This window comes from Monodon monoceros, unplaced genomic scaffold (assembly GCF_005190385.1).
Source record: "Monodon monoceros isolate NGI ecotype Baffin Bay Population unplaced genomic scaffold, NGI_Narwhal_1 Super_Scaffold_11, whole genome shotgun sequence".
Lineage (NCBI taxonomy): Eukaryota > Metazoa > Chordata > Mammalia > Artiodactyla > Monodontidae > Monodon > Monodon monoceros.
Window position 1 is genome coordinate 12,899,237 of NW_021703767.1, and position 12,740 is coordinate 12,911,976.

The 12,740-nt window shown below is 48.0% G+C and overlaps 1 protein-coding gene across 2 annotated transcripts in view; it reads right to left on the bottom strand.

Moving 5' to 3' along the window:
• HUNK (hormonally up-regulated Neu-associated kinase) overlaps window positions 1-12,740 on the bottom strand; it is a 112,361-nt gene that overhangs the window by 36,846 nt on the left and 62,775 nt on the right. For both annotated transcript variants that reach the window (XR_003792440.1, XM_029215490.1), the window contains exon 4: window positions 11,338-11,473. Coding sequence is in view for 1 of the 2 variants with exons in the window: in XM_029215490.1 (XP_029071323.1) it covers window positions 11,338-11,473 (136 nt within the window). In the remaining variant the exon portion in view is untranslated. The remainder of the gene's footprint in view (window positions 1-11,337; window positions 11,474-12,740) is intronic.

Sequence of the window (12,740 nt, forward strand, 5' to 3'; positions counted from 1 at the left end):
GTGTGTGAGCTTATCTGTCTTGGCCGGCTGGATATGAGGATAAACTGTGTAGACCAAGAAATGGAGACAAGAATGAACAAAGCACATGCAGAGCCGTTTAGAGCAGCGTTTTCCTGTGTGGGCTGAGTGGAACACGTTTCCCAGGACAAGCATAGATGTTGGGTGAATAAACCTTCTATGGCCAGATAATTTGGGGAGTAGTCACCTGGCATTAAGTGGATGAGGGCTCAGAATGAGCAGGAGACTGTGTCATGTTGTTATTAAAGTCTGAACGGGAGGGATGGCGCGCAGTGGAAAGAGAAAGGCAAATCAGCAATAGAGACGTCTGAAGGGGATGCAAGATGCAAACATGGAAAGCCGGATGGTGGTGATGAGCGTGATAGAAGACAGGAAGCTGGGAGGAGAGCCAGTTTGGGGGCAGAGGGAAGGGGTGTTAGGGGATGTAACCTGTCTGAGAAACTGGGATGCAGTGCTGCACTGTGGGTCTGTTTGAGGCAGAGCCAACCATCCTTGCTTGGAGGATGCTTGGAGACTGATGAGAGGGGAAACTAAGAGGGCCTCCAAATTTTATCGTTTTTGCATTCAAAGGGGTCTTGGACACATGGCTCTTATGTATGGAAACCTCATGGGACACTCCACGAGGTTGTTGCTGGAGACCCCTGAAGAACCTCAGAGTCAAACAGCTTCCAACCTCCGTAAGGCAGCTCGGGCCATTCAGGGCAATGCATGGGGAGGGGTTTCAAATACTAAGGCCAAAGTCTACAACTTCTACCCGTTGGCTGTGGGACACGACCAGTCAATCCTGTCCCCGCTCACCTCTGTGTGCCTTAATCCTGGCTCTGACACTCACACCTAAAGCTGAACAGCCTGGTACTTAAACAATATCATTTTTCCCACAGGTGTTTTATGGTACCCAACCCATACAGTGATTCTCAAACTGAGGCCCAGGGACACAACTTCAGGGGCTCAGCAGTCCTACTTTTGCTTTTCTTGTGGTGACAATACTAAAACATTTGACAAAGCCCAACCAGGGACATGGGCCGGCCGCCATATAACCCAGTCACCCCCCAACTGTACACACTTGACTGCAGTGCCTGCTTTTGCGTTTGTGTTTACCAACACACACCTTTATTAAGGTGTGTGCTAAAATATATCACCTTTATTATCATAGGCCAGTGAGAAAGGAGCAGAGGTGGACTTAATTTGTCAGTGATATCTCTGTGCTTATATCTGTGGGAAAGAAAGCCTCCTGATGATCTGAAGAGTGTGGTGGTTCCCAAAGTGTGGTCCTCAGGCCAGCAGCCGAAGCATCACCTGGGAACTTGTTAGAAATGCAAATTCTTGGGCCCCGCGCCAGACCTACTGAGTTTGAAACTCTGGGGGTGGGCACCCGCCCCCCACGTGCTTCCCGTGCACACTCAAGGTTAAAAGCCACTCAAAGAGTGAAAAGTGGTGAGCGAGTGCAGTGATCACAAGCCGGGACTGAGCAGCTCAGAAAGCCTGTGCCCAGCAGTGAGAACCACACTCAGACCGCGTACAGCAATTCAGCTCCCACCCACAGTAGCCTTAGCATTTAGTGAATGTTGCTAATTTGACTTTTTGGGGGTTCTTTTAGTCTTGGTTAGATTTAACTTGTAAATGAGTTTTGGTTTTTCATTTCTACAGGACCCTAAATAAAAGGAGTTTAATTTTTTTTTTTTTTTTTGCGGTACGCGGGCCTCTCACCGTTGTGGCCTCTCCCGTTGCGGAGCACAGGCTCCGGACGCGCAGGCTCAGCGGCCATGGCTCACGGGCCCAGCCATTCCGCGGCATGTGGGATCTTCCTGGACCGGGGCACGAACCCGTGTCCCCTGCATCGGCAGGCGGACTCTCAACCACTGCGCCACCAGGGAAGCCCAAAAGGAGTTTAATTTTACATGCAAGCACAATAAGTAAAACTTAAATAAAAATCACGAGGCAACACGCGGGGTTATAAGAAGAGTGAACGATACTGAAGTTTGATGAATATCGCCCTATGACCGTTTCTATTTCCCTTTATCTTTAGGGACACAGAGCATCCTGTGACAGGTGGGGTGCCTGAAATAGTGCAGAATGCTACATAAGGTAGCATGTTATGGTAATGGGACGGGGATCCAACTGAAGAAGTTTGGTGAGTGTAATATGGGGTCAGAGAACTGACTCTAAAAGCTTTATGAACTTTCTTCCTTCAAGGAGTCCTTAAGACGTCAAACTGCTTGTCTCCTTGTCACCCTTGGCTGCAAAAGATGACAGAAATCTCCTCCGGGGCTTCCCTGGTGGCGCAGTGGTTAAGAATCCGCCTGCCAATGCAGGGGACACGGGTTCGAGCGCTGGTCCGGGAAGATCCCACATGCTGCGGAGCAACTAAGCCTGTGTGCCACAACTATAGAGGCTGCATTCTAGAGCCCGCGAGCCACAACTACTGAGGCCGCGTGCCACAACTACTGAAGCCCGCGCGCCTGGAGCCCGTGCTCCGCAACAAAAGAAGCCACCGCAATGAGAAGCCCGTGCACCACAACAAAGAGTAGCCCCGCTGACCACAACTAGAGAAGCCCGCATGCAGCAACACAGACCCAAAGCAGCCAAAATATATATATATATATATATATATCTCCTCCAGTCACTGCCCCCTCCATGATCTGGCGGTGACCACAGATCAAGGCAGCAGATGCTCGCCTTAAAAATGGTGCCCGTGAACTCTGTGGTCAGACCAGGATCGAGCAAGTGGCTTTTACAGTAATTCTACCTGATTATTTCACCAAACTCACTCCAGGTTTCCATTTCTCTTGGAGGAGTTTATCATCAACAAAAAACAGTCACAAATCTGTAAAGAAGACCCAGCTCTCTCATCCAGCGTCTCTCATCTATAAAACGTGGATAATAATAGTACCTACCTCTCAGGCCGTATGAGGGTCAAATGAACTCAGCCACAGAAAGTGCTGAATGCCGTGCCTGGTATAAGTTTACTGCTTGATAAATGTGACCTGTCATTTCATCACAAAGCTTTTAAAAACGAGAGATAAAAAGCTACCATTATATTTGTACCTTATTGCCAAATAATAATAGAAACGTACATTAATAGTCCTACAGCCGCAGCAGATTTGAAAAGGGAAACCAGACTGAGCATCTTAATTCCCCTCCCCTAGAGTTTTCATACACGTTTAATATCTGGATAAAGAGAAATCCAGTCCCTTTGACATTTCAGAAGGATGTGAGAACACCAAGGGAAAAATGTGGAATGCGGTTTATAAACCTCTGTAATCCCATAGAATTAGTAGGAGTTTCAAAACATGCTCAGAATTTCCTGATGTGTCTTTTGAAACATGGCCCATGGGTTTTCTAGCTTCTCCATGGCAGACATGGGGCCCCCAAGAACCACAGGTAGTTTTAAAGAAAGAAAGTAATGAGATGCTGGGATGAAGGAGGGCAACAAGCACATACAATTCAGGGTTTTCCAAGCAGAAAGAAATAAGGATGGAAGCAAATCCAGAGAGACTGGCCAGGTGGAATACTGTGATGTCAAGAAAGAAGGAAAAGGTGCCACTGAAGGGCAGCTGGAAGAAGAGAGGAAGGGGCCCCGGGAAATGTAAATGTGGAATCTTTGGGATTAAATCAGGAGCCAAATGGTGGTCCTGATATTAATCTGAAACACAAAAATATTCCCTGGAGGAAAAGTTGGGGTATCACCTGGCATCTCTGAAAGGAAAGACATAGAGTCGCAGCTCCCTGGAGAAGTCAGCCAGCAACTTTAACAAGACACAAGGGACAAAGCAATTGGCAGAGCTATGGTGTCAGGGGAGGGTGTGGATACGGGTTCTCACAGGGCCGGTGGGCAGCCCAGTTTATACCAGAGTGAAGCTGAGAGAACCTTCAGCTGACACACCTTGCTTCTGTGTGATTCTTCAAGAAAGAAACTGCCTTGGAAAAGTTAAAACTCTCCACTTAAAAGCAATAGCCTTCCATCTTTCAGTATCAGTTTTCAGTACAACTTCTGATTTAAGGTCTTAAAAACAGAGCGGGAACAGATCCATCCATTTGGTAAATCTCAAAGTTCACAACTGCTCCATTCAATGGTCTGTGTTCAGCAAGAAATTATTTTCTTGTGGATTTTAAGGCTTCCACCCCCCCCACACACACACTTTTCCTTTTCCTCTTCTATTTTAAATGCACATGCTGGCTACAAAAACAAAAAAGTCTTGTATTTTATAACTGAAAAAGCTCAAAAGCTAAAGAAACCTTCTCTTTTAAAAGTCAAAAGCTCTAAACTACCCAAAAGAAGCCATCAGGCTCCTCTTTCTGCCTGCTTCTCCTGCCATCTTTCATTTTAAGGGGGCCTGAATGAAGAGAAAATGCTATCCTTCCAGATTTGAGCCCTGGAAGTAGCTGATGGTATCTGGCAGTACTTTTACAAAACAGAGTCTGAGGACTGGAACAAATTCTCCCGCTCTCCCTCCTGAATGCTTAGGTCTATATGGGGATAGTAGGGCTGGGAACAAGATGACACCCCTCGGCCAACTTGTCTACCCAAAGGGACAGCACTGGAACAGAGATTTCCCACAAAGTGAAAACAGACTCAGTGAGCCTGGGAAGGTGGTCTGGGTGTATTGTGCAGGACACTCCACTAAGTACCAGGTCTTCACACAAATGCTTCCCTCACCTCAGATGCCCCCACAAAAGCAAACAGCAGCTTTGGTGAAAATATGTTGCATTCTCAATGTTTTGGGGATAGAACTCTCACTTTCTGTTTTCCCTACCCTTAGAGATTCACGGAAGTTCTCCCAAGAGCATTGTAATATTTTGAAAATTAAGTTAATTTGAATTCTTTTCATTTAAAAAGTACATCTGCATTAAAGGGTTTTTTTAATTAGCATATATGCCACTCTGAGGAAAAGTCAGTTGCCATAAAAAAAGTTCACTGCAACAGAATGAATATTTAATTTTTGTGCTGAAATTTCAAAATTCACTGGAGATAGAGATATAGATATTTCATTCACAGGGGTTAAAGGAAAGAAGCGAATGATTTTACAGGTATTCATTGGGCTTCCCTGGTGGCGCAGTGGTTGAGAGTCCGCCTGCCGCTGCAGGGGACGCGGGTTCGTTTCCTGGTCTGGAAAGATCCCACATGCCGCAGAGCGGCTGGGCCCGTGAGCCATAGCCGCTGAGCCTGCGCGTCTGGAGCCTGTGCTCCGCAACGGGAGAGGCCACAACAGTGAGAGGCCCGCGTACAGCAAAAAAAAAAAAAAAAAAAAAAAAAAAAGGTATTCATATACAGTTCAAATACAAAAACAATGACCATTGAAAATAACGGAAGTCCCCCAAGATGGCACACGTCTTTTTCCATTTCCATTGTTAATTCCTGATTCACTAGAGGAGGATCCTGGGGGCTCCATTTGTGGGGAAGAGCTTTCTTTCCCAAGCTTTCCTTGAATGACAAGCTGGTTTTCTTCCTGAGTCAGTGTCAGAAGTCTTGAAGAAAGGCCCCATCCATCTGTCAAGGTCCAAAAAAAACCTCTGGAGACGGGAGTTTGCTTTGATTTTGGAAGCAAACTCTTCATTTTATTGTTTCAGAACAATAAAAGGGATGTTTTATAATACTGGTGTCTGACCCAGGGAGAGAATTGGTCCCACTTTCACTCTCTTTTTAAACAGCCTTTAAAATTAAATTCTCTTTGGGTTTTCCATTTCCAATGCCGCCAGCAAAGTCGTGGGCACCAAACAGAGACCTAACCAGTGTCTCAGACACAACATCCCAAAGCAGTGGAAAATTAATCTCTCAAAGAAGGTTCTGAAGTTTTGTTTTCTCCAAGATTAAGAGCAAGAGGAATCAGACTTTTCACAACTTCCCGCCTTTGCATAGGCTGTTCCCTCTGCCTGGAAAGTTTCCCCTCCTTTTCTCCATCTGGCAAACTACACGTCATCCCTCAGGAGCAGATTAAAGGCTCCTCTGATGCCTTCTTAAATTTAACCCAGCTGGGCATCCTCATTTGTTCTCAGCACCGTGCCTCCTGACATGCTCTATTTGTTTTCAGGTGAGACTTCTAGGTCACCTATAAGCAGGTATCTTGGTCAGCTTGGGCTGCCATAACAAAATACCACCGACAGGGTAGTTTAACCACCAGAAATTTATTTTCTCACAGTTCTGGAGGCTGGAAGTCTGGATCAGGGTGCCAACGTGGCCAGGTTCTGGGGAGGTCTCTTTTCCTGGCTTGTAGACAGCCACCTTCTCCCCATGTCCTCACATGTCAGGGAGTGAGCAAGTTCTTCTTAAAAGAACACCAATGCCATCATGAAGGCTCCACCCTCATGACCTGCCAAAGGTTCCACTTCCAAATACCATCACACTGGGGGTTACGGCTACAAAATATGAATTTGGGGGGGAACACACTTGTCCATAGGAGTAGATAAGTATGTTCAATTGCAAAACAAACAAACAAAAAAAGACAAAGGCCACAAATTCCTTGCTACTCCCCCATCAGGGGGTGGAATCTATCTCTCCTCTCGACTCTGGGCTTGGCCATGCACTTTACTTTGCCCAAAGAGACATGAGAAAAGGTGACACAGAGCCCTCTTGAAAAGTGCTTCTGCACCAAGGCTTGTCCTCTCTTGCTCCAGGGACTCTCCCATCATTATGTGAATGAAATTCTACATGTTGGTGGTTTTCTTTTGTTTCTGGTTTTCATGCAGCCAATAATGTATGGGGAACAGTAAGGACTGAGACTTCGGTATATGGTCTGGCCTTTTGGTGACCTCTGCTGGGGGGCTGTGAGGGGTGACCAAGACTTCAGCTAGTCCATTTCACTTGTCAATTAGCGCACTTGATTCACTGGGAAGGAGAATGGCTCTTGGGATCTGGAGTGGTGAGTTTTTACTCACCTTTCACCTTTCCTGAGATTGCAGAGCTTAAACAAAGGAAATCTCACAATTCTGGAGGCGCAGAGTCTGTGATGAAGGTGTTGGCAGTGTTGGTGTCTCCTGAGGGCAGTGAATGAGCATCTGTTCCTTGCTGCTCCCTGAGCCTCTGGTGGTCTGCTGGCCATCTGGGGTTCCTTGGCTTCTAGATGCATCACCCTGATCCCTGCTTTCATTGTCACATAGTCTTCTCTCTGTGTCCAAATTTCCCCTTTATGTGAGGACACAATCATATTGGACTACAGCCCATCCTAATGACCTCATTTAGCTCATTAAAGACCCAGTCTCTAAGTAAGGTCATATTCTGAGGTCCTGGGGCTTAGGACTCCAACATACCTTTTTCTGGAGGGACACAATTCAATCCATAACTTTTTGTTACCCACCTGCTTATAATTGTCCAATAGTCTCTCACTACCTTTAGGGCAAAATTCAAACCCCTTCCCACCCCTTCCCACTCTACAGCCTTCACACATCCTGTTCTGTCTGCCTACAGCCTTCTCCCACACCTTCTTCTTCCCATAGCTGATTCTTCTCATACTTAGGATTTGGCTTTGAGGTCTTCTCAAGAGGCCACCCCCATCCTTGTTCCCTGCATCCCGCCCACTTCTTCCACAGCCATTACCGCACTGAGTTTACAGCTTTTTAAAAAATTGTCCGTCTACCCCACTAGTCTGTAAACCCTACAAGAGGAAGTACAACATAGTAGAAACAGTAGAGGGTGACGATGAAAGGCAGACTCCAGAGTCAAACCCCCTCAGTCCATCTTGGCTTGATCGCACACCAGCTGTGTGTGTTATCTGGGCAAGTGCCTTCAGCTCTTCATGCCTCAGTGTCCTCATCTGTAAAGTGGGACAACAAAGCATTCCCTTGAAGCGCTGTGAGGCAGATGAGATGAGCTAAAACTCGCAGAGCCCTTGGAACGCTGCTTGTCACTCGGCGGGAGGTATGTGAGGGTTAACAGTGATCATTACAGGAGCAGGACGGACCATTGTGCACTCAGAACTCGGCACAGGGCCTGACTCCACAGATATCTGCCGAATGAACAAATCTCTAGTAAGCCAATATAGGGCTCACATAGCTTCCTTTTGTTTTTCAAGCTTTATCAACAGCTTCTAAAAAGGGCCGAGTTTATACCACCCCTGTGAATTAGGTGTGGGTCATGTGGGCTCATCCCCTAGGGAATGTTCCAGAGAGTCAGCTAACACAGCTAACACAGCTCTGGGGAAACCTTGTTTCTAAGAAGGAATAAAACATGAACCTTTGTAGCTGAGCAAGGGTAAGAATTTACTCCACCTCAACTCCCCACCTCAGGGCACCAGAACAGGGACTCAAGGGGCTGCAGGACTCAAGGCCCACATCCCACACGGGCCTCCAGAGCTTTGCCGTGATCAGCTGAAGCCCAGTGTCTGTAAAGTTATAACCGTTTATCAAAGGCTTTCACATACATTACTTGATGGTATCATGACTAAGAATACGGACCTATTAGAGCTTTCAGGAGACTTTCAGCTGCACATCATCTTCTGGAAAAAAATGCGATTAAGTGGAGGTTAGCAAAGAAGTGTCCAGCTGCCCCAGACACAGCCCCACCAGGCCAGCAGCCAGGGTGGAGGCGGGAGGCGAGAGTCTGGGCATCCTGGTCTCGGGTCATCTCCATTCCTCCTGCAGCTTCCCCTTTACCTGCCCTCCTCCGAGGCCACCATTACTTCTGGGTAGAATCACTGGATGGATGGCGACACAGCAGGTGGCAATGGACCAAGTCCCTTTATTTTATTTTATTTATTTATTTTTTAATTTATTTATCTTTGGTTGAGTTGGGTCTTCGTTGCTGCGCACGGGCTTTCTCTAGTTGCGGCGAGCATGGGCTACTCTTCACTGCGGTGCACAGGTTTCTTATTGTGGTGGCTTCTCTTGTTGCGGAACATGGGCTGTAGGCATGCGGGCTTCAGTAGTTGTGGCGCGCGGGCTCAGTAGTTGTGGCTCGCGGGCTCTAGAGCTCAGGTTCAGCAGTTGTGGTGCACGGGCTTAGTTGCTCCGCGGAATGTGGGATCTTCCCGGACCAGGGCTCGAACCCGTGTCCCCTGCATTGGCAGGCAGATTCTCAACCACTGTGCCCCCAGAGAAGTCCCAAGTCCCTTTATTTTAATCATGGGGCCCCAAAACTAAGAAATGGAGCATCTGTGGTCACTAAATGTGGATTCCTTTCCCACGTCAAGGGACTCGGAAGAAGAGGTAGGAACAAAGTCTGAGCTTAATACTGACCCTCAGATGCAGCCTGTGCTTTTCATTTTCCTTTGTATTTCCCCACACAGGATAAATGATTTGTCCCCATCTTAGTGTTAGCACAAGGGGACGAGTGACCCCAGGCTGGTTATAAGGCCAGGCGCTCTCCTACAGCTCTGACAATCCACTGGCTTCTTCCTTCCTGCCTTCCTTCCTTCCTTCTACCAGCAGTTCTAGACTTTGCGGAGATGCCTGCTTTGTTAGTCATGGGCCAGAAAGGGTCCCTCTCACACAGGCTGAGCTTCATCACCATGACAACCAGGGACGACACTGTATTATCCAGTCCCCTCTAGAGCAGGACCTCAAGAGCAAACTGTCACCTCTTCTCCAACCTCTCTTTCCCTTTGATCACTATGTCGCCCACCCCACTGCCTGTCACCACAGTTACATGACACCACTGAACCCCTGGTCTTTCAGACTCCCCATTCTCCACATTTTTTTTTTTTTGTACACAAATCATCCCTCTGAAAGCTTTCCATTTAGCCTAAATATGTACCCTAACTGTTAAGGAGAGAGAATGATTATAGACTCAAACTTTCATATTCACCCATTAATAAGTAAATACTTATTAAGGGCAGATTACATACCAGACACTTATGACACCAAGAATGGATTTCACCTGTGTATTGACTCTGATCCATTGGTGTTGGCTGCCTGGAGGGCTGTGTTGAGAAGGATTCTGAGGCCCGTCTGGGCACAGTATAAAAAGAGTCTGGGATTAGCATTGCCAGTCACACCACCCAGCGCACCTCAAAGAGAAGGTATCGTCTGCCTCTGCTTCCTTCTGCCACTCCCCCCTACCCCAGTGGCCCCCAGCAAGTCAGCAGCACACGGCACCCTCTCCACCTGCAGCCTTCACACGTCCTCTGGAGAGAGGGAAGGAACCGGGAGCTCAGGCTGAGGTGTGAAGAGCCCTGAGTGCAAAGTGCAGCTCCCACACCTACAGGCTGGGTGGCTCTGGGCCACACTAACCACAGAGATGCCCTCCTGTCTGTGTAAAAGAGGGTAAGAGCCGGCCTCACAGGTTGTCCTGAGGAGCAAAGGGGACAGTTAACTTCCTTCCTTCCTTCTTTCCTACCTTCCTTCTTCCCTTCCTCCAACCCTCTCCAGCCCAGGCTCTGTGCCAGCTGCTGAGGCATCCCCGGAACAAGAGATGGACTCTGCAGTGGTGACACTGGACTAACACTGGAATGTGGGAGTGGACGGGCCATTCAAAGAGCTGGGAAATGGCATTCCAGGCAAAAGCAACAGCAAGTGCTGGCCGGGGTGGGGGGGGGGGCGGGGGGGGGGGGGGGGGGAAAGAAGGGGGGGAGGGGCGGAAGGGGGGGGGGGGGCGGGGGGAGAAAAAAAGAGGGGGGGGGGGGGGGGCGGGGGGGGGGGGGGGGGGGGGGGGGGGGGGGGGGGGGGGGGGGGGGGGCTTGAGCAAAATAGGTGAAGGGGATTAAGAGGCACAAACTTCCGGTTATAAAATAAATAAGTTACTGGGAGGTAACCTACAGCATAGGGAATATAGTCAATAATACGGCAATAACTTTGTACAGTGACAGATGGTTGCTAGACCTATTGTGGTGACCAGTTTGTAATATACATAAATGTCGAACCACTGTGTTGTACACCCGAAACTAATACGATATTATACGCCAACTGTACTTCAATAAAAGAAAAGAAATAGCGAGTGCAAAGCCCAGAGGTGGGGAAGACAAAACAGAAGCCGACATGTGTGAAGAACCGTGAGCAGAGGGTGGGGTGATAGGTGCAGAGGCAGGAGACGTGGGCAGACCCATGAGGTCTGGGGCCAGGCAGCAAGGCTGGGATTTACGCTGATGCTGGTGAAAAGGTTTGGGAGACTCCAAGCAGGGGAAGGATACGAGTGACTCGTGAAACCAGAACGTGATCTCGGCGAGGGCACGGCTCCGTTTTCTTCCCTTCCGGCACGTTAATGAATTTTAATAAAGGCCTTTCGGGCAGTTGGTGGAGAAAAGACAGAAAGAACAGAGGTGGAAATCAGGACCCCAAAGAATCACTGCATATATATCCCATGCTCATCAAATACTCAAAGGTTATTTCATAAGAAGGGAACAGCGGAGACAGCAGGAGGGCGCATTCAGTCTTAGAAGCTCAATAACTCACATGGACCAGACATCGATTTTGGGGCCGTATTTCTTCCTGGCAAGGAGTTCGGGTGCGGCGTATGCGGGGCTACCACACTGTGTGCTGAACGGGTCGGAGTGGCCCAGGATCCCGGCACAGTTGCTCAAACCAAAGTCTGCAAAGAGGGGAGGACAAAGCCAGCCCTGAATTAGAAAACCATGGAAATGAAAAAGGGGGGAGGGTTGGGGGAAGCAGCAGGAAAGGAAGCAGTCTCTCGGGCTAACACATCATTTCACATCCAAAAGGAAACCCAGCAGCTGTGAACCGTAACCTCTGGATATGGGTCTCAAGACAAAAGTTCCCTTGCTGAACTGGAAACATTTTCTATCAGCCCTCACAGTCAAATCCAGCGAGAGCTAAAAAGTATGTTGAACCAAAACATATTTTCATCAAATCTTGGAAATGAGTCATCCAGAAAAAAAGACAGGCTTGCTTTCTAGGACTAAATGCAGAAGGAGAAAACGAGCAGAAGTCCTTGGAGTCAGCCTGCTGGCTTCCAAGTGGCCAAGTGGGAAAAAGCCGAAGGAAGATTGATTTTCTCTGGCTGGTGTTGGTGTCACCCCAGGTGACATGCGATCCCACCAGTTAGAGTTGACTTTTTTGGCTGAATGCTTTCATTTCATGCAAGTCTCTTAAAAATGCTCCCAATGCATGAGGCAACATATGGTGATTTGAAGAGGGGGGGAAAATACACCCAACAATTTAGACAACGCTGAGCGTTGGCCGGAAAAATAACGCCAGAAAGATAGCAATGAGAACTAGACTAAATGACCTCCTAGCATTGCTTTGTTCCTGGATGATTAAGGCAGGGGGAAAGAAGAAAGAAGTGCCCAGTGCATCTAAAGCCATACTGGGTCCATTGTGCCTTTTGTGCTGTGTTTACTTTTGATCTTACAGATCCTGTAACTGACAGGTCATTAGAGGGCTGTTAGTGTTAGGTGCTCATCTGATATCTTTCCTCAGTCTTCGTTGATTGAAGAATTAAGAGCATGGCTCCTCCTTTGAACTTCAATGTAAATATTATGGTTCTGGTCCCCAAGCAGAAGGCTCAGCCCCCAGGGCTCAGTCAGAAAGGGGCTGTGGTCAGAGACAGGCTCCACATCGGGAACAAAACCCTTGCACTTTCTCAGCTGGCAAGATATACATCTAATTTCGTTGACTGTTTTCTCCTTGAGGCTAACACGTCTCCACCTGCAAAGCCATGGCTCTTGTGAAAGCTGCGGAAAAGCTCAGGAAAGGAGAGACACAGGGTGGGTCAGTGCTATGAGTCCGCGAAGCTACTCACACACCACAGATCAAGACGCACCACCAAAAATTCTCCCCACAGTCGCTGGTGTAAGCCGTATAAGGAAAGAGCGTTTCTGAACAGAACCCCAGGACTT